Below are 20,091 nucleotides of genomic sequence, written 5' to 3' on the forward strand. Positions count from 1 at the left end.
CTAGGCTTAACTGAAAAAAATAAATAGAGTTTGACCTGGCCTTTTAGATGAAGTGCATTTCAAAAGTATGAATTCTGTATGCTTGTGTAGACTTTTCAAGCATTGCCATTTTTACACTTAGGTTTCATCTTAGTTATATCGCACTATATGCTTAAATAAAAATTACCTCAACTGCATAGTGCTTGCACTGCTAGAGGATATAACAGGCACTATTTGCAGCAAATTTAAAGTTTGATCTCAACATCTAATTTTTCAAAAACACTTAAGTAAGGAATAATTACTATATATTGTGACAGAATTAGTTTGTGTATTTCTGATATGATATAGAGAATATAATTTTTAAACTGTGAAGGAAATACACAAAGAATACTGTATATCCTTACTTACATCTTAGTTGTTACAATGCTTGATCTTTCTTTTTCCGGGGTGTTCAGATTAGGTAGTGTTTCAGTTTGGGTGTTGTGCTTCCTGAATAGTACGAGTTAGATGATAACATTTCTCCAAAAATGATGGCATTTTGTGGAGTGTTTTTTTACATGTGTCTAGTTATACCTGTCATTTATACTGCATAAATTTCTACATGTGGAGTAGACAGTGTGAAACAAAGTATTGCGTCTTGACTCAGTGTCATCACAAGACTCTAACTTACTGCAATTTAAAAATATATTTTATATGTTTTCTTTAATCCCATGCTGTTAAAACTACTAACTTTGTTGTTGTCCTGCATGTAAAATACTGAATTGTACCACCCTGATAGCTGGAAAAAATGTTATAATTATCAGAAAATTATTAAAATGTATCAGTGATATTATTGATACACTAGGCATTCCAGGCTTGATTCAAAGACTGAAATCTGTAGAGACGACTGTATTACCATAGAATACTTCTAGTCAGATCCATACGGAATAGTTCACAATCCCCATAAATACACAATATGGAAAGAAGTCTCTTACAAGATAGCACAGTCTAATGTTTTAGATGTTATGCTCATAATAATTCTGAAGAGAGCCTCAGTTTAAAGGTGATCATATGGTGCCCTAGCCACCTTTTCAACTTAAGCTTTAACACCAATATTTAGCATCAGTATGGTTGTGTATGTAGAGCAACATGGTTTTGTCTTCATCGCGTAAACCTGTGAAAAGTTTTCCGGAGCCATTCTGATAATGAGGGTTGCAATCTGCAAGCAGGCACGATATTCTCAGTTTGCCTCCCCGCTGTTTAGGGGTTACCAGTGAAGTTGCTTTAAATGGGAAGCGTCTGTTCTTCTTCTGAACCCCTCACACCAGAACAGATGGATGGAACCTGGAACATGGAAGGTTTTACCTCAGAGGTGGTAACAGTGAAGCCACTCATTAACACTGAATTTACCACTTCGTTAGCAGTGTTGCTTCCTGTTGAGAAAAGATAATATAGGCTCTCAGATTGACTGAGCATACGTTTGTCAACCTCTGCAGTAATAAAATGGGGAAAACACACATCTTTCAGGCAAAATTGGCTTACTAAATTTCTTCTAAACTTTTAATGAACATTTTTAGACTGCTGCCTGATACTGTATGAAGCTTAGACTATTCAGTTGTAAAATTGTTGGAGCTCGTGTGCATCCTTGGAGGTTTTACTTCTAATTGACTTTTGCATTACTGATTCTTGGTGCATGTTTGCACTGCGCCTCTCTAACTTGTGTATGTGATGTAAAGGCTCCTGCTGGGTGGTGCATTATCACCATTTTAGGGTGGCAGCTTTGAATGTGATCTTATTGGAAGTCTTTATTGTGATAGAAAATGACCTATCTAAAAACAGCAAAGAAATTTAAAAATCTAAGAAATGGGAACATGATAAACTGGGGAGTCTAGTGGAACATTTTCATAAAGGTATGTTGATAAATAATACAATAAAATATTTCCTGCACTTTAAGCAGGAAAGTCTGACATGAGCATTGCTGCATTTCTAAATTGGCTAGTTCAGTGGTTGAGTAGCAAAGGAAATGTTTTTCTAATGGCAATTTTTTTTCATTATCTTTCTACTACAAATGCAGTTACTTTTATCTTCAAAATAGTAAATAAGACTTATTACATTAAGGTTTTCTTTTTACAAACTTAAGGGAGATTGAAGTTGTTTTTGGTTTTTTTTGTCCTTTTGTCGATTTGAAACAAAACAAGCACAATAACAGAATTTCCACAAGGCCATAGCTAGCTTTGAATTGTGTGGATAGCTATCATAATGTTTAATTGAAAAAAAAAAACCAGTAGAAATGCTGGACTCATTTTGAGTGTGAAGTACAAAGATGAAAGTGGTATCACTTAACCAGGTTGTTTTCTCTCCTCAGGAAAAAAGGATATCAAGTGTGGTCTTGCTTGGTTTTGATGAAGGACCATTGCAGGGAGCCATGGATATTAGTTGTGAGTAATGCAAATACTCTAGGTGGTGACTCCAGTTAACTGAGCTCTACTCAAAATGTTAATTAGTAACTGAAACTAAGTATGTGATGGCAGGAATCCCCCCAAAAGATCAAAGCAAATAGTACTCTTTAAGGGTAAATTATGTTATTTCTATAAAATATAGATAGATGTTTCCAGCTACTAGATCAGTGTTTTAATGCTTTATGCTTACTGTGTTCTGAGGACCCATATAAGAGGTAATGCCAGAGTAGGCTCAAGGTCACACTCCTGTTTATTACACACTGATTTTCATGTGTAGGCAAGTCCTTTGTGCTCACTAAGTATTAAGTAAAAGATTTTGTGTATTAAAAAGTCACTTGTAGAAAGACCTATTTGTGTACACCAAGCCAGGGAATTAATATGTAGTAGTTCTCTACACTAATAGATGCTATTATTGTCATGCTCTGGATTCAGCATGATTATTTCCTCTGCTAGGTAAATCCTAATTAAATACTGCTTTCTAATTGTGACATTTTTGCCACCTTTAAGAAGATGCTATTTTATTTACTTATTTAAAATGGCTTTGTAATATAAGCAGGATCTGATTTATTTATTTCAAAGCAAGTAGAATTCCTTTGTAAGAAGGGAATGGGAAGACATTTAATTCTGAGAGTTTGATCATTTGTTGTGTCTCTATCAGTAGTCAGATGTTCAAAATCAGATTAGTTGTGTTTCTCCTTTAATACCAAAGTGAACATTTCTGCAGACTTCTGTGTAGCATCAAGTCAGTTCTATACAAGCACTTTGGAAAAAAAAGTGATACCTTGATATACATAAAGGTTATTTTAGTTTCCTACATGCTAAAGGGAAGTACATTTTCTTTAAAAAAAAAAAAAAAACAACAACAACCAAACAAGAGAAAAAACCCAAACAACAAAAATCCACTAAAATGAGTAGCAGATACCTGGGTAGCCTTTACTCTTAATTTGTTTTACTTCTAGAAAAGAACTAAATATAAACTCTGTGTTTATGTTAATGTACATGCCAAATGCATTTGCACAGTTTTTTAAAATCTCATTTCCCCCATCCTGCATGTAGGTATTCAGGCTTTTTTGGACTGGAATACTGGGCCATGACTCGTTTGCTGTATGGTTATTAATATGGCATAGCAAAAAAAAGTATAATTTTTTAAAATTGCTTCATTGATTAATTTTAAGTGTCTTGAATATCATAAATAATACATTTTTAACAAGTTGAAAATGTATTTTTAGATTACAATGTGAAGAAGGGTAATTCTGAAGAAAGCTGTAAATTAAAGTTGCCATTATTTATTTCTGTGATTGCCTGATTTTTTTTTTTTGTTGGTTTGTTTTTTTTTTTAGTATAAATGTACTTAATGGACAGACCAGCAATATGGATGACTTAGAGATAAATACTGAAGTCACTGGTGCTAAAGAAGAAGAAGAAATCCTGTGTGATAATTTCATATCTGAGGAAGAAGGTGGCATTCCTAAATCACAAGAGAGCGACACGTCATTTCAGAAGAACAATACGTTGACTCTGCCTGAGGAGCTGTCAAGGGACAGATCTGAAAGAGCCTTAAGCGGAGGCCAGACTTCTCTATTTATACACACTGGTGCTCCTACTGTTTCTAGTGAAAACTTTATCTTGTCCAGAGGAACTGCTGTTAATGGACCAGTTTCACACTCCACCTCAACTAAGACTTCCATTATGAGTAAAGGCAGTGTTTCATTAACCACTGGACAGCCTGTAGGTCATCACACAGATTCCTGTTCAGCTTTGGCAGTGGTTCATGATCTTCAGCTGCCTGCAAAGAGTACAACACAGAAATCAAATCAGCACCAAGTTTTATTTTTGTTACCTGATGTAGCACATGCGAAGAACCTGACTCATTCCATTAAAAATCTACCTACCTCTGCTTCAGTTGGTTGTGATTCACAGAAATCAGTAGGAAATAGTGTAGATAGCACTTTAGTAGGCCAAGTAGAAGTTTGTGAGGATGATAAAAATTTACTAGTGAAAGATGATTGTGTTGATACATTAACAGGCATTTCCTCAGGTACAGGTGGCTTCAGATCGGGATGTGATCCCAGCTGGGATCCACAAAAAGAGTTTATACAGTTTCTTATGACGAATGAAGAAACAACAGAGAAGTCTCCCATTCACTGTAAAGTAGGCTTAGAAAAAAAGAGAAAAAGGAAAATGGATGTTAGTAAAATAACACGCTATACTGAAGACTGTTTTGGTGATACCAGTTGTATTCCTAGTAAATCAAAACTATTAAATGTTGACTTCTTGGAGCAGAATGAAGATCTACAAATAGTAGAACCACAGAAATATTCATTGAGTAAAGTAAAACCTGAATCCACAGATGAAGAGCTGGAAGCTGTTGATGCTATCCAGCAGCTCATTTATAGTCCCGCTAGTAACTGCGCAGAAGATGCTTCTCCTGTTCACACTAGCACTTTTCTTTCCAATACTTTAAAAAATAAATGTGAACAGAATGATTCTGAATCGCCATCTACTTTCAGTACTGATGAACCATCATTTTATCCCTGTACAAAGTGCAATGTGAATTTTAGGGAGAAGAAACATCTGCATAGGCATATGATGTACCATTTAGATGGGAACAGTCATTTCCGGCATCTCAATGTCCCTAGGCCCTATGCATGTAGGGAATGTGGAAGGACATTTCGAGATCGTAATTCACTTCTTAAACATATGATAATTCACCAGGAAAGAAGGCAGAAACTGATGGAAGAAATCCGTGAGCTCAAAGAACTTCAGGACGAGGGTAGGAGTGCACGGTTACAGTGCCCCCAGTGTGTATTTGGTACCAATTGCCCCAAAACTTTTGTGCAGCATGCAAAGACCCATGAAAAAGATAAAAGGTATTATTGCTGTGAGGAATGCAATTTCATGGCTGTGACAGAAAATGAACTGGAATGCCATCGAGGGATCGCTCATGGAGCAGTAGTCAAATGTTCAGTTATCGGTAGTGACATATCCCAGAGGAAAACACAGAAAAAGACATCTTTGAAAGATCCATATTTAGGATCCTCAAAAAAGTCATCGACGTATATGTGCAAGATGTGTCCATTTACTACTTCAGCTAGAAGCATTTTAAAAAAACATATGGAATATTTGCATCCAACATCATGCGTTGATCCCTTTGGTAGCCATCTTAGACTAGAAAAAAGAAAAGGCAGCATAATAGAAGAATCTTTAGATTTTGGTAGCAGGACAAAACAGTTGATCAAACAATCTTCTACTTTTCCAAAGAACTCTGTTTTAAAACAGGATGTAAAAAAATCGTTTGGCTCTACTTCACAGTCCAGTAACTTCACAAAGCTTCACAAGAGACCCTACAGGATACAGAAGGCTCGGAAGAGTGTTTCACAGTCATCTGTAAGTGTGTGCAATCTAAATTCTACAAACAAGACCTTTTTGATTAGAAATAGCATTAAACAGAAATGTAAATGTTTTCATCAAACAGCAAAGCAGAAAGCTAGTGTCAAAACAAGCTGTAATTATTTATATAGACAGAAATGTGAAAACTACAGGATGTTTAAAAAATCTAGTGACTCTTATCCTTTGCATTTAAAAAAGGAAGAGTCCAGCTCTGTTGGTTCTTTACATTTATTTTGTTCATCAAGTAGTCCCCCTAATAATTGTTTTGTCATGGATTCAAATAATCTTGATTGCAAAAGGGCAGAAGGCTGTAAAGACCATAGGCATGTAGCTGTAAAAAGAGTGGTTAAAGATTCCAAGAGGGAAGGCTCTGTTAAAGGAGATGATTTGGATTGCTATCCAGATTTTCTGCATAAAATGACTGTTGTTGTTTTACAGAAACTTAACTCTGCTGAAAAAAAAGACAGCTATGAAACGGAGGATGAAAGTTCATGGGATAATGTTGAACTATGTGATTACACTACACAGTCTGTGGAGGATGAATCTTACAGTGATATTACTCAGGAGCATGTAAACCTATTCCCCATATTCAAAGGTAAAATGGAAGATCATGAAGCTGGTGATAAGTCTTCACTTAGTTACGAACAGAATGATGGCTTTTATTTTGAGTATTATGAAGATGCTGAGGGTAGTAACTTCTTGCATGATTTGCATGATCCTCAGAATTTAGAAAATGTAGGATCAGCATTGCCAAAGCATAATTCTGTTTTTCATTGGACTGATTTGTCGCTTGAAAAGAAGTCTTGCCCATACTGTCCAGCAACCTTTGAAACAGGTGTTGGATTGTCCAATCATGTCAGAGGACATCTTCACAGAGCTGGATTAAGCTATGAAGCCCGTCATGTTGTTTCACCAGAACAGATAGCAACAAGTGACAAAATGCAACATTTTAAAAGAACTGGAACAGGAACTCCTGTTAAACGTGTTAGGAAAGGTAAGTTGGTTTTTGTTTTGTGGGTTTTTTTTTGTAGTTTGTTTTTTTTTTAATTTGGGTATGAAGTAAAGGGGACAAAGGTATTTATTGAGCACTAAACAAGATCTTGTAAAGCCTCTAGTCCTTGTGATTTGCTATTGTAATATTTAACTGTATATAATTATCAAAAACATGAACATTATTTTCTTTGTAGCGATTGAGAAATCTGAAACTTCCTCTGAGCATACGTGTCAGCTTTGTGGAGGCTGGTTTGATACTAAAATTGGATTGTCTAATCATGTGCGAGGACACCTGAAGAGGCTTGGCAAAACCAAGTGGGACGCACACAAGTCTCCAATCTGTGTTCTGAATGAGATGATGCAAAACGAAGAGAAGTATGAAAAAATCTTAAAGGCTTTGAACAGTCGCCGCATTATTCCCAGACCATTTGTTGCTCAGAAATTTGCATCAAATGATGACTTTTTATCTCAGAATGTTATACCTCTTGAAGCATACCATAATGGCCTAAAGACTGAAGATACATCTGTGTCTGTATCGGAGGAAGAAGGGCTGAGTTTCCTAAATGAATGCGATGAAGCAAGAGCAGTACTACGCGATGGAAAAAAAAATCAGTCACTTACATTGATAGAACTCCTGAAAAATAAGAGGTTTGGAGAAGAAAGGAATCCTGGTATTTCTCCTCAAAAGATTCATCATCAAACCGCAAGAAAGAGGTTTGTTCAGAAATGTGTTCTTCCATTAAATGAAGACAGTCCATTGATGTATCAGCCACAAAAAATGGACTTGACTATGCAGTCAGGTAAGAAGATGTTTCTAGCTGTCTTGACAACATTTCCAAAGAATCCTTTAATTCATAGAAAATGTACAAGTGCAGAGTATTTTATCTGGGATTCTGTTCATTTAATTCTTGTTTCATTTCCAGAGGACACTGACTGCGAGAGGTAGCACAGCAAATTTTTCTGACATGTTTTTCCTAAAGTGAAAAAAAGCCCCTCAGCAGCACTGAGAGGTTCTTGCATGGAACGTAGTCCCTGGTCTGCATATGTCTGGGCATACAAATTCAAAGTGGACACAAAATGAGCCTCAGTAAAGAAGACGACACATCCTGCAATAACAAGTTGAAGTGTCCATGCGTATTTGGTAGACTAACAGTTCTGAAATGTTTGGGCTTGTAACCCTGTTTCTGGGCATTAAAACAACTGGTTTGGGAACTACTTAATTTAAATCTTTGAAGTTTGTGCAAAGCAGCATTTGCTTGAACTGACAGAACTGTTGATACCGTTATAAATGCATAATATTCCAAATTGGTCACTGTCAACTAATTTTGATGGGTTTAGGCAAACATACTCTTACAACATAGATTAACTCTTGTTTTTTTCAAAATTGTGGCTGCTGTGAGAAACTGATGCTTGCTTAGGGCCTGTCTATCCTGTGCTGGTTCAAGCTTTGCTGGAATACAGTTGTAGCTAGCAGGTTTCTAATGTGCAGCCCCTGACCGATGTGGACAGAGATTGCCCCTCCACTGAGAATTGTGCTAATGAAACAATTCTATAATCAACTTCCTAGGTACTCTGTATACTAATAGAACAGGTTTTGAGATGATGTTTTTAACTTACTTGTCACATAAGAGTTATTTCCAGTCTTGGGGAATTCTTACAACATCCTTTTTAATGTGTATGTAGAGCTTGCATTTTACCTGTTTCTTGTTTGGACACCACCCTATAATACTGCAGGATTCTTCAAACTGAGGAGAGGGATCTTATTTTTATACCCTTGACTTTTTTGGTTCTTTTGGTTCTCTTGTTACTACGCAGTGGAGGTTAGTAAAACTGGCAGTGCCTCGTACTTTTTCACCTATATTCTTATCTTCCTGTAAACAAGTAACAACAACAACAACGATCTGATGTGCTCATGAGTTCTTTTAGGGGACTACAAAAGCGTGGCAATCAATTTCTTAACAAAAGTGGCTTTCTAAAATGACAGAGTAGAGGTGGAACAGAATTACATTTAATGTCTTCTGGACATCTGTCGTTGTCCTTTAAAACAGGAGGTTGCTTAGTAAAGGAAGTGTATCTTTGACAGGCTTAATGATTTGAAAAACAATGCTAAAGGAAGAGCTTGCCAAACTTGATACTGTATTGCTTTCTGTTTAATATTTACGGCTGAATACTAGGTAGCACCTGTTTGGTTGTGATGAACAACCAGGTAAAAATAAACGTATGCTTGCAGAGTACTAACAGTTATGAATGGGGCCCTGTAATTATCTGTGGCTGAGGTAACAGAATTTGACAACTAACGCACTGTGCCAGTTGAGTTAATAAGAAAATATTTAACATCAAGTTGAAATTCTTCTGTTTTTCCTAAAAAGGCAAATGTTTCTAATTCTGGGTTTAGTTTTTAAAAAGGTTTTTAGCAACTACATGTTCTTCTGTAACTTGCCTGAAAATATAGCATGTCTTCTGTGATCTGCTGGAGAATAGGATTCTTTCTTTCCTGCAAACAGGCTTTCCAGCTGAGTTGCTTTAGTTTTTTTTATTTATTCTTCTAATAATTTATTAGTAGAGAACTTGAAATATTAGTTAACCTAAACAATATATCTTTGGTAAAATGAAGGGAGAAACATTATGGTGAAGTTGAGCAGGGAATAAGTTATAATTGTTTCTTTGTCTGGTAAGTGAGGAGTTCAGTATTGTTTCACTGTTTTCCTGTGATAAATAGCATGTTGCTTTGTTGATCATTTATTTAGCACAAAGATTTTAGAAAAAAAAAAACTTCAAATCATTAACTTTCATTGTCGGTTGCACATATAAAGTAATGAACAGAAAATGCACTGAACAAAATGTTTTGCCTAACAACTGTTCAGTGGTGTGTTTTACCACCTTTTTCTCCAAGCCTTCAACAGCAGCCTAATTTAGTATTGAGCTCTTCAGTGATATGGGTAAAACACTTTTAATTACCACTTTGTCGACTAGACTTTAAAAAATGTTGCAAGCTCTGAAATTTCTCAGCAGAATTGTGCTATTCAAATTGCAGGATTTTATTTTGGAATTAGAGCTTCATAATGTGGAAATCTGTAGGAACTTGATAGTAGGTATTGAATGCAGAGTAGCCTAATGGGTTCAAGTTGCCTCCTTTCTGTTCTTTTTCAAATAACATGGTTTGGCTTAAAGCACTACATGGAAAACTAATAACGGTTAACTTGGATCCTTCTAATATACTAAAAAATTGCGTCAATGCAGTGAATATATTTTAAACCATCTTTATTGCAGAAAACTTTTTACAACGCTTTGAGAATTTCATTTTTGAAGAGAGAACTGGATTATAGTTTTCTTTTGAATGATAGGTATGCCTGTGAAGCTTAGAACGTGTGTGCATTGCAATACGACGTTTACAAGTGCTGTTAGCCTGTCCAACCACTTACGCGCTTATGCACGAAAGAAGAGTGCTGGACTTTTGACTGGGACAGGTATGTTTTGTTACAGATGTAAAAGCAAGTCTGTCTATGATACATTTTCCTCATCAGACTGGACAAAAGCATATGTTAATTCAAAATAATTTTGAAGCTTCTGCTGGTAGACAATTTATTTGCCATAGAACTTCAGCAACTTGTAAGAAAAGGTATGTTGCTGTTGTCTACTCTCATGTCTGATTTTCATTCTGACTCATTTATTTTGGATCCAACACTTAAGGTATGTAAGCAAAACTAAGAGATGGTTGCTTAAATTCATTCTCTTATAATACCACAGCTTCAAAACCAGCTAGTTGACCTTCTAATGAAGTGTTTAAAAGTACCAAAAAATGAAAGAGAAAAAAAAAAAAATTAAAATCCACAACAAGCCAATAAGTAATTTTTACGATCTAGTACATATAGTTACTAAGAATACGGTAGCTAAAATAGGAAGAGCAAGTAATTTTACAGTTTGTGTATTTCTAAAAACATACTGTATGTAGTTGGTTTCATTTCTTATTTGGCTCACAACCCAAGAACTACTTGATCTGACATGGAGTGAGTGTAATACAGCATTTGGCACTGCTATTAATGTTTTTTATTAAAACACACTTCATTTTGAAATACCTTTAATATTCCATATTTTGACTCATTTCCAAAGACCTGCACTTTGCTTGGCTGTAGGCAATATCAGAGTTTACTTGGATTATTGCCGAGATTAGTGGGTCTTTGTATGATCGACAGCAATTTGGGAAGCAGAGATAGAATACAGTGAGGAAAATTTGGAGATAAGAAGTCTGGAATATTCAGTCATTAAGGAGGGCAACCATCAGTTTTCTGTGTTCGCAAGCAAAGTTTTACATAAAGCTTTGGAAAAATGCATAATTTTTTTTTTTTTTTAATCTGCAGATATAATTCATTAGGCTAAGAATTGCAAATAAACTGAGTTTCAGGCTTTCTCTGCAGAAGGCTAAAAAAATACTTTTACGAACTGGGCCTGAGGCTGCCAGGTCTTATGTTATACTAAGTTGATGCTATAACAAAGTGGGTTTAGAAGGAAGTCAGCATATGGCAGGCAGTAATATCCAATGTGTAGGAGTGTATGCCTTTAGGTAGTGATTCTGAAAGTTTTCATTTTTACTTGGTAGAAAAATTGACAGTGAACTTCATTTGCCACTGCTGTGGTTTTGATATTAGCCCTGTGGTAAGTTACTTTTCTTATATACCTACTGATGAAATATTTTTCAATAGCTATATATTTAAATTGCACATTGAAATCCTAACAATAATTAATTGGAGGAGACACTGTGGCAAACAGGATATTACAGAGATTGGGTCTTGGACAAACTCTTTGTACCTCAGCTTCCCTTTTGCTAAATGGGAAAAGTGAAAGTAGCTTGTTAGATGCTTTCAGGGATATTTTTTTTTTTTCTTTAAGAAATGTGTTTTGCTAGCAAAATTGTAGCATACTCAATCAGAACAGTTGCACTTTCTTTAAGAGAACTGGAAGAAAACTCCTGAGTCTTGTATTATTGGACCTAGAAGTTTGTTTAAAATTAGGTTAGAAACAGAGCTTTAAAAAAAGTTAGAAACAAAATTAAAAAAAAAAAAATATCATTTTATGTCAGAAGCTGGAGCTGAGCCAGATAAATAGCCTGTACTATGTGGATAATGGCCTTTCAGTGAAAACTGTGACTTAGAGAGGCTTAAGTTCTAGCTGTAACATTATGCAACCAATGTATATTTGTATTAACTTAGTCATTACCATTAAAATTGTTGTAACTCTGTGAAGTTTGTAGACTTTCCTCGTTGACTTTTCATTCAAGTGGGCTTAATGCAAGGCTTGCAGACCAGAAAATACGCTTTTAAACAGTGGTTTTATTGGATATTCCACTTTATATTTTTAAATTTTTTTATTTTAATGCAAGATTTCACTAGCACACGCTAGTTTGTTACACTTGGGGAGATCTCAGTTTTTCTTGTTAAAAAATGGTTGCAATTGAGAGCAGTTTCGAGATGTTTTCAGTTTGGCTTCAGCCTGGAACCTGTATGGAGACTGTAAGGATATGTTCATACAGGTTCCTCCTTCTGTTTTGATGATGTCTTTCTTATATCTTCTAAAGTAAGCATAACTGCCAAAAAGAAGTCATGTTGGTTGACTATTTGTCTCAGTTTCTTGCTGTAATTAAATAATTGTGTGTCAAGAAAAATGTTGTAATTCTTTTATTTGGCAGTTGTTACGGGAGCTATCTAGGCATTACTATTCAGTAAGATAAATACAGTAATGTCTGCACGTCACCAAAGTGAGACCTTTCCTAGTGCTGTGTTAGCTTACATGCTAGTCTTCAGCTCAGTTTTTCAGTTTGTCTGCATATGTTTTTGATAGTGACTATTATCGTATTGCTTTTCTAGCAGATGCCCTGCTTCAGAGTCAGTAATTTGATCACATTTGATCACTTTTTCTTTTTTTCAAATGCAACTTGACAGTTTTAGCAGTATAATAGACATAGTTAAGCATAATGGTTAATTTTGAGAATGGACTCAAGAAAAACATCCTAGAAGTGGAACTTTAGGCTGTTGGCTGTTCAAGGTTATTGTTTATTAAACTTAATTTGTGCCTATAGTTATGTAATATGGATCCACTGTATAGCAGATGCCTGTCAGGGTTCATTTGGATAGTTACTTGCTTTTGTGTTAGTGCTTGCATGATGGTCTTCAGATGTCGAACTGGAACATTAAATTTTTCTTTTTTGTTATGCAGTCCAGTTTTGAACAATGTAATGATTTAATCGCTCATCTTGAGTAGATATTAATTTCCTTTTATACCTGTTTTGATCAATAGCAACACATTAGTGTTTCTCAGAGCATGTGGCAAACTTGCTTCTTTCTTCTGATTATCTTTAGAGCATTGGACAGACCTACACAAAATTTTCAAAATGCCTCTCACTCTTCTTGGTACTGTTGTCTATCTAGCTTCCTTCCTTTTCTTCTCTCTAGGCTGCCCTTCCCTTTCAAAGTCTCTTGATTTTTTCCCTTGCACCCTGGCTTTTTACATCTTCTCTTTGTTGACTCTCTTTCACATACTCAGTCTCTTCTTACCAGCTGGCATCTTCTGGGAATCATCACTCTCCTCTTTGGTCTTTGCTTTTGTAGATGGAGACTACATTTTCATAAGTTTGGAAAAGAACAAAAAAATACAGAACGAGGAGTCTGGCCTTTGAGCCAACGGTCTCACTGAGGTAGCAGTTCGTGCAGCCACTATGCTTTCAAATAATTTCTAATATTGCTTTGTCAAAATTGTACCTTTGGAAAGTTTACTGTGGAAGCATATGCAGCTACAGCAGCAGTCTGAGATCCACTGGCTTTTGCATGTCTTTATTTTGTGCTGCTACAGTTGTAACTGATCAACTAGCACAGTGAGTTAATTTTTAGTATCCTATAAAATCCTTCAGGGAACAAATTCCTGGAGGGATTTTTTAATACGTTTTACGGTGCAGAAATTATGAAGATAGATAGCAAGTGATTGAATTTGAAAAAATAGTAAATAAATATACAAGAGAGATAATTCATTATTTTTTGCTTTTTAATTGGCAGTGTTTGTAAATGGTTAATTAGATCCATTTATGCATGCAATTATTCAACTTGTGTTACCTTACATACAGTGCGATAAAAGTAATGAAGTCTGAATAAAGACCCGGCTTCAATCTTCCTGAAATGAGAAGTGTTCCATGTTGGGGGACATCGAGAAGCAGAGCATGCAAATTAGCATAGGTGCATGTCAGTTTTGAACCTTAGACCAAATGTCATGGCATGAAGGACCTCTAATTGTGACTTTTCTAATTAATGTTGTATTAGGCATACCCGTTTTAGCCTCCTATCTCCATCTGCTTGTAGTCTTTCTCAATAAGCGGTCACAGAGGTAAAGAAGGTTTTTTAATATGCAGCCTTTTTCTGTAGCATATATTTTTCTAAATAGTGTTCTCTGAAGTTGAACTTCAGTGCCTTAAGGAGATTCCTCCAAAGTTCGTCTTTTGTTTTAAGCGTATTGTTTATCTGTCGTGCTGTATCAGAGGTTTGATGAAGTGGTGTAACTGGTTGTTAACAGCGGGTTTTTGGAATAGCAATTATGAAACACCAAGTGGCCAAACTTGAAGGAAGGAGGTTTCTTCCAAAAAGAATTGGGCCTTTATGGAGAATGAAGGATGATAGTCTGGGAGCTGTAAGAGCCACAAAGTAGGCATTAATGTTAGGTTATTTCTGCCTGTCTCTGGCAATTTGCTGCAATTTCCATGCAGCTTACTAGAGCTAAATTATCCTTGGTCTCTTCCTGACAGTCCTAAAAACATACTTTCTGAGGCGGTCATGTTTTCTTGCAGTAAAGGCATTGGAAGAACAGTAACTGAGTTTTGGTCAGAACATGGCTGTGCTTTATTGTGGGTGAGGCAATGGTGTGACTGACTTGATGTTTGCAAGCACTTGTAAGCATCATATCAACAGACTACTTCAGTGAGTGCATGTGACTTCATTTTAACTTGTTACTCTCTGGATAGACAAAAATGAAATTGATGTGGTAGTTACTGGTACACATCTCTGATAACTGGTGTTGGAACTAAGGTTTTTAATCAGCTTTACCCACATTTTACTCTTTCTCCAGTTACTTTCCTGCTTCATTGGAGTAACTTAAAAATGTACTTGTGCTGCTTGGTGCCTCCTAAAATGTAAAGGAATGCGTTTCCTAAGTCAAAAGACAAAGGGAACAAAAAATAGCCCTTGCTGAACACAGGTTTAGTATTCTTAGTATTTTCTGTCTTTTGTAACAGCTTCTTGCTTGGGCAAATCTACTTCCAATCTTAGCTAAGTTACTCTGAGAATGCGTTGAGTGATCTGAATTTATTTTTCTTGATGTCTTTTACTGTGGTATTTTCTGTTCTTTGTTTTGTAATTTCTCTGTCTAGAGCCTCTGCTGTAAGTGGCTCAGAGAAGAGGCCCGTTCTTTTATTTTCCTTGTGCTCTCATTGTTCTTGGAAAAGGTACCTTTCAAGAAAGTAGAAACTACCTCTCCTGGTACATCTATGGCAGTTTCTGTTTGTCTGTGTTGCTGTCTGTTTGATTGCACAGTAGTTCAAAGTGGTTTTTTTTCTTCGATTAAACATACATACAAAACCACTAGATTTCTGCAACTCTGTTGCAGAAGAACAATTCAGGTATAGTAAGAAAGCAAAAGCTCTCTGAAATGCTTTGAGTGTATGTGAGTAGAATCAAATTTCTTGATGGGAATTAATGTCCTAAGTTTGCCAACATGAAGGAAGTAAGGTAGTTCTTGTTTCAAATGCATGTAGGCTTCTCTAGAAGGAGCCTGCTGTCTACTGCCCTTTTTTTTTTCACTCATATCAACTGACATCAACTAACTGACATCAGATGCAAATCATGGATGTGTTTGCATTCAGACAGTATTGACTTCTGCAAAATCGGCAATGTCAAAGCTTTTGTTGTAGTAACTGCTTCAGATAAGTCACCCCTTGTGCCAGCAGTTCTCTTCAGAGAATAGGTGTCTGGATTTCAGTATTTTATCTGCTTACATTTCTGGTGGTGGTGTTACTGATGTTGGAGTATGTAAAATATTTATTCTACTTGGTAGTTCCTACAGCCTGAAAGATAGTTAGCTTTTTTTCTTCCTAATTATATGGAGAGTATACTTTTGATGAGAGCATAAAGCATTAAGAACCCCTTACCTATTCATTTTTCCGGAAATTATCTTGGCCCTTTCTGTCTTTCTTGCTCCACCCCCTCAACTTTGGGGTACTGCCTTTATATCCAAACTGCTTTCATTGTTACTACAAAAAAAAAAAAAAAAGCCGTTGAGCCACATCTTCCTAATGATGGCTTGACCCAGAGTCTGAAGGAAGTCTGTTTTGGTTGGTATCTGCTTTCTACTTGTTTGGTTAGTTCTCTGTTACCTTCAAACCTCAAAAATAATTCTAATTTTTCTAGATACTCTAACAATTTTTAAATCTGGAGATGGAATTGGAAAATGTCTGGTGTATTTACAAGTTAAAAGTTTGACTCCAGGGTAAAAGTTTGAGAGGTGCTCATTTGAAGGATGTAAGAAAAATGAAGGATGCAATCAAGACTGTGTGTTCTTTAAATCAGCATGCTTTGCCTCACCAGATGATGTCTTATGCTTCAAAATACTAAGAGGTTTATTCTTCAGTTTTATATTACAGGAGTCAAAACTTACACAAGTATAACTTTTTTTTTTAATTTACTGTTAAGATGCTTCAGTAGCATAGCATTATGCATTTTAGTATCAAGAATGCTACTTGTTACTGTCTTCCAGGTTGCTATGGAATTCTAGCATTGGGGTCCTGTGTTTTGGAATGGAGTGTAGTGAAATACACTTCTCAGTTCAAGCAGTCCCAAATTTGTTTTGTTTTTTTTTTTTCTTGAGCTTTATCAACTGTTTGCATCATAACAATATTAACTCAGTTTAATCCTTTCATCCCCCAACTTTTGCTGCTTCTTAGACTCTTCATGTTTTGCTACAGATTCCTATTACATCTATATATGGGAGGTACAGACCTCAATACTAACTGAACTCATTTGCTATGCGTTTCCTGTTCAAACACATTATTTTCATACATAGTTTCAAATACTTAAGCTGAATTTTAAAAGTATCCTTGCCATCCCTGTTGATTGTCCTAACACCGGTTCCCACTGCCAAAGATTAATACAGTTTTTGTAAGATGCAGTAGAATTCAGACAGGAGTGAGGAGGAAGCTTCATTTGAAATTCTTAGAATAAAAGGACAAACTTTTCCCTTGTTGAAAACAAATGGCAGGTGTTTTATTCAAACCAGAAGTTCTTGATTGTATTAACTGAAAGCTACAACTTTGAAGTTTTAACTTCACTGGTTGAATATGAGTGGTCTTACAATGGTACTTGAACTGCAAGACAAGTTCCAAGATTTTGACAGTGTTTCATGCATGAAAGGGAATTTCCAATGGTGCTTTGCTTCTGTATAATTCTGCAATAGGTTAGTAGATGCTTGCTGATACTAAACAAGCAGTTTAATACTGAATGTCAATTATGTAGTCTTTTAAAGAGCAAGCACTGTGCTAAACTAAAAAATAGCTTCATGTGTTTTCCATTAAATTTCTTAGAGCACACTGTAATTGTTTTGGATTTACATTGTAATTAAATGTGGAACAACAAGGAAGTAGATGTCTCTTCACTACTGCTATAGGAGATGCTTACTAAATATCTCTGGTTAATATTCATTGAAGTACTGCTTTCACATACGGAAATTTCTCTCTTCTTAGCTTTAGACTGTAAGCAAAAGAAGTCAAGGTCAAGATCTGGAAGCAAGAAAAAAATGCTGCCGTTACCTCATAGTGCTGATGAAGTTTACATACTCAGATGCAGGTACATAAGGTTATTTTAATTGAAAGAACACATTCTTAAGAGCTTGCTAATTTTATTCATAAGAAGATTTAAGATTGTATCCTGTAAATATATTTGTGATTAAAATGAATAATAACACAGGGAAGCAGTTGCCTATGTTCATTAATTTGAACAAGAGGACTTGAATCAGTCATACTTGGGTATTAGGTTGCCAGCTGTTTCTCTAGCTAAAATCTCGTTGGTCATGTCTGAGTAATATTCTGTTCTTCAAAAGAAACCTTATGTAAGAACAACAGATTGTTATTGCTAGTGTTGAAATGTAAAAGGGTAAGTTGTATGAACTGCAATTTTTTGTGTGCTCACAGTTACTGTAAACGAACTCAATTACTAAGATTTTCAGCTAAAATATGTAAAAAGAAACTTCAAGAAAATTAAGACTTTCCACTTCGTGTCTTTATTTTATAACTTTTCAGTAGAGCTAGATATATCTTGATGGACTAATTTTACTGTTTGCGTAGGTTTTGTGGTCTGGTCTTTCGAGGACCTTTGTCTGTTCAAGAAGACTGGATAAAGCACTTGCAGCGACACATTGTCAACGCAAATCTTCCACGGACTGGAGCTGGCATGGTTGAAGTCACATCACTACTTAAAAAGCCTACTTCAATTACTGAAACTTCATTTTCTTTACTGATGGCAGAAGCAGCATCATAGAACAAGGAAACATTTTAAATTTTAATTGGATGTAAATTTGAAATACTTTGTCATTTTTATTAAATAAATTGCTACACTAAATTATGTTTATAAATGCTAAAGGCAGAAAAATAGATGAAGTGAATTACAGTAACATCAAAATAAATTGAATACTTAACAGTCACAGTAAGTAGTCTTTATATTTTATATAGGGTGGAAGATGTGTTTTTAAGGTTTATTATGTTTTTGTCAGTTACTGTGTTCACTATCAATAACAGACCATTACATGTATGGCAGCCATTTTTAAATTGTTGCACATGGGTACTTAAAAGACAGATTTTATTAAAACAAAGAAACCATGTTCTCTCTTCAGTGTTACTCAAATCGAGGCTCTGTTTATTCCAAAAAGAATTACATAGTAAAATAAGATATTATTATATTTTGTTTGTATGTATGTAGTGTTTTGTATAATACCAAGAACTGCTAATACAATTTACTCAACTTAGGGCATTAAATATCATGTACTTCATAGTTCAAAAGACTGTTTCATTCAAATAGGGCAGTTAGTACTATTCTATCTAGGTGTGTAAGTGGTTTTTTTTAAATCACATGAGGCTTTTTGTACTAAAAAGTGGAGGGAAACTTGTTTAAACAAATTTCTAAGAGAAATATGTACATAATACTGGAAATTTGTGGTAAGGAAATATTCTTTACTTCAGTTGCATTTCTCACTGACAATAAAGTGGTGCATCCATGCTACCTCCTACTTGTCAACAAAGATGGTATTTACCCTTATGTTTTTGTATCATAGTAGATTCAGTCCAACTTTCGTTATTACAAATCATCTTTTTGTTAACAAGTTTGTTTCTTTATGATTATTTCCTTAAAGTCTGACTTGCTTACAGAAGTTTGCCTCTTTACTATTTTATTTAACACTGTAGAAATGTACTAATAAGCATTGCTCACTACACGGTTAGAGTAGACTTCTCATTTATAATTCTGTTTAAAAGGTTGATCATTTTAGAAAATTCGAACACAGATTGAAATGTTTCTACATATGAAGAGAATGTTTACAACTTAAATTTTAGAGTTTGTTTTGGATGTGATTATATGTATGAAAACTGTAACACTATGCTCATGCTAAGGACCTACTTACAGAATTACTGAAATAAATGTGCTGTGAGGATGGAAATATGGTGCAGGTGTCTTGGTCATGATGAATTGTGTTTGTTCATTTAAACTGTCTTCAGAATATGATTTTTGTTTAAATCAAGTCAGGTTCCTCTACAAATCAATTTTGTATGCAAGTAACATTTCATTTTACTCATATAGGGTAACAGATACTGTAGTTAAGCCAAGGATATGCATTGATATTTTCTTTATATGTAAATAAAGTTAAAAGCAGTTAAAACAAGAGGAGTATTTTGGTAGAGTATATACATACCTCACTGCCAGTGAAATTGCTTTCCTATGGTATATCTCCTTACCAGAAAAAATCTCTAAATAAAAAGGTTTGAAGAAAATCTAAATGTCTATAATGTGAAGCATTTATTTGCATTGTGTGAATTAAGTTTGTGAAAGTGATTTGTCTTGCTTGAGATTAGAATCTCCTCATGATCTTAAGTAAAAGTACATTTACTTGCAATAAACTGACTGTTCACAGACGCATTACATTTGATTGGTGGAAAATATGAGTAAATGTCTGTGTTCCTGTATGTGTGCCGTTCAGAGGTAACACACGAGGCTTGTTA

At 35.2% G+C, this 20,091-nt stretch overlaps 1 protein-coding gene across 9 annotated transcripts in view; it reads left to right on the plus strand.

The window, feature by feature from the left end:
• ZNF644 (zinc finger protein 644) overlaps positions 1-19,869 on the plus strand; it is a 79,402-nt gene extending 59,533 nt beyond the window's left edge. For 5 of the 9 annotated variants that reach the window (XM_086752997.1, XM_086752994.1, XM_086752995.1 and 2 more), the window contains 5 exons: positions 2,324-2,396; positions 3,758-6,801; positions 6,995-7,600; positions 17,569-17,671; positions 18,169-19,869. In XM_086752997.1, the coding sequence (XP_086609123.1) occupies positions 3,789-6,801; positions 6,995-7,600; positions 17,569-17,671; positions 18,169-18,361 (3,915 nt within the window). In that variant the 5' untranslated portion in view covers positions 2,324-2,396; positions 3,758-3,788 and the 3' untranslated portion in view covers positions 18,362-19,869. Of the gene's footprint in view, positions 1-2,323; positions 2,397-3,757; positions 6,802-6,994; positions 7,601-7,723; positions 8,311-10,144; positions 10,268-17,568; positions 17,672-18,168 lie in introns of those variants that run through there. The other 4 variants (XM_086752999.1, XM_086753000.1, XM_086753001.1 and 1 more) reach the window with 3 other exon arrangements.
• Positions 19,870-20,091: the final 222 nt, after the last annotated feature.

This window comes from Chlamydotis macqueenii, chromosome 8 (assembly GCF_036417535.1).
Source record: "Chlamydotis macqueenii isolate bChlMac1 chromosome 8, bChlMac1.mat, whole genome shotgun sequence".
Lineage (NCBI taxonomy): Eukaryota > Metazoa > Chordata > Aves > Otidiformes > Otididae > Chlamydotis > Chlamydotis macqueenii.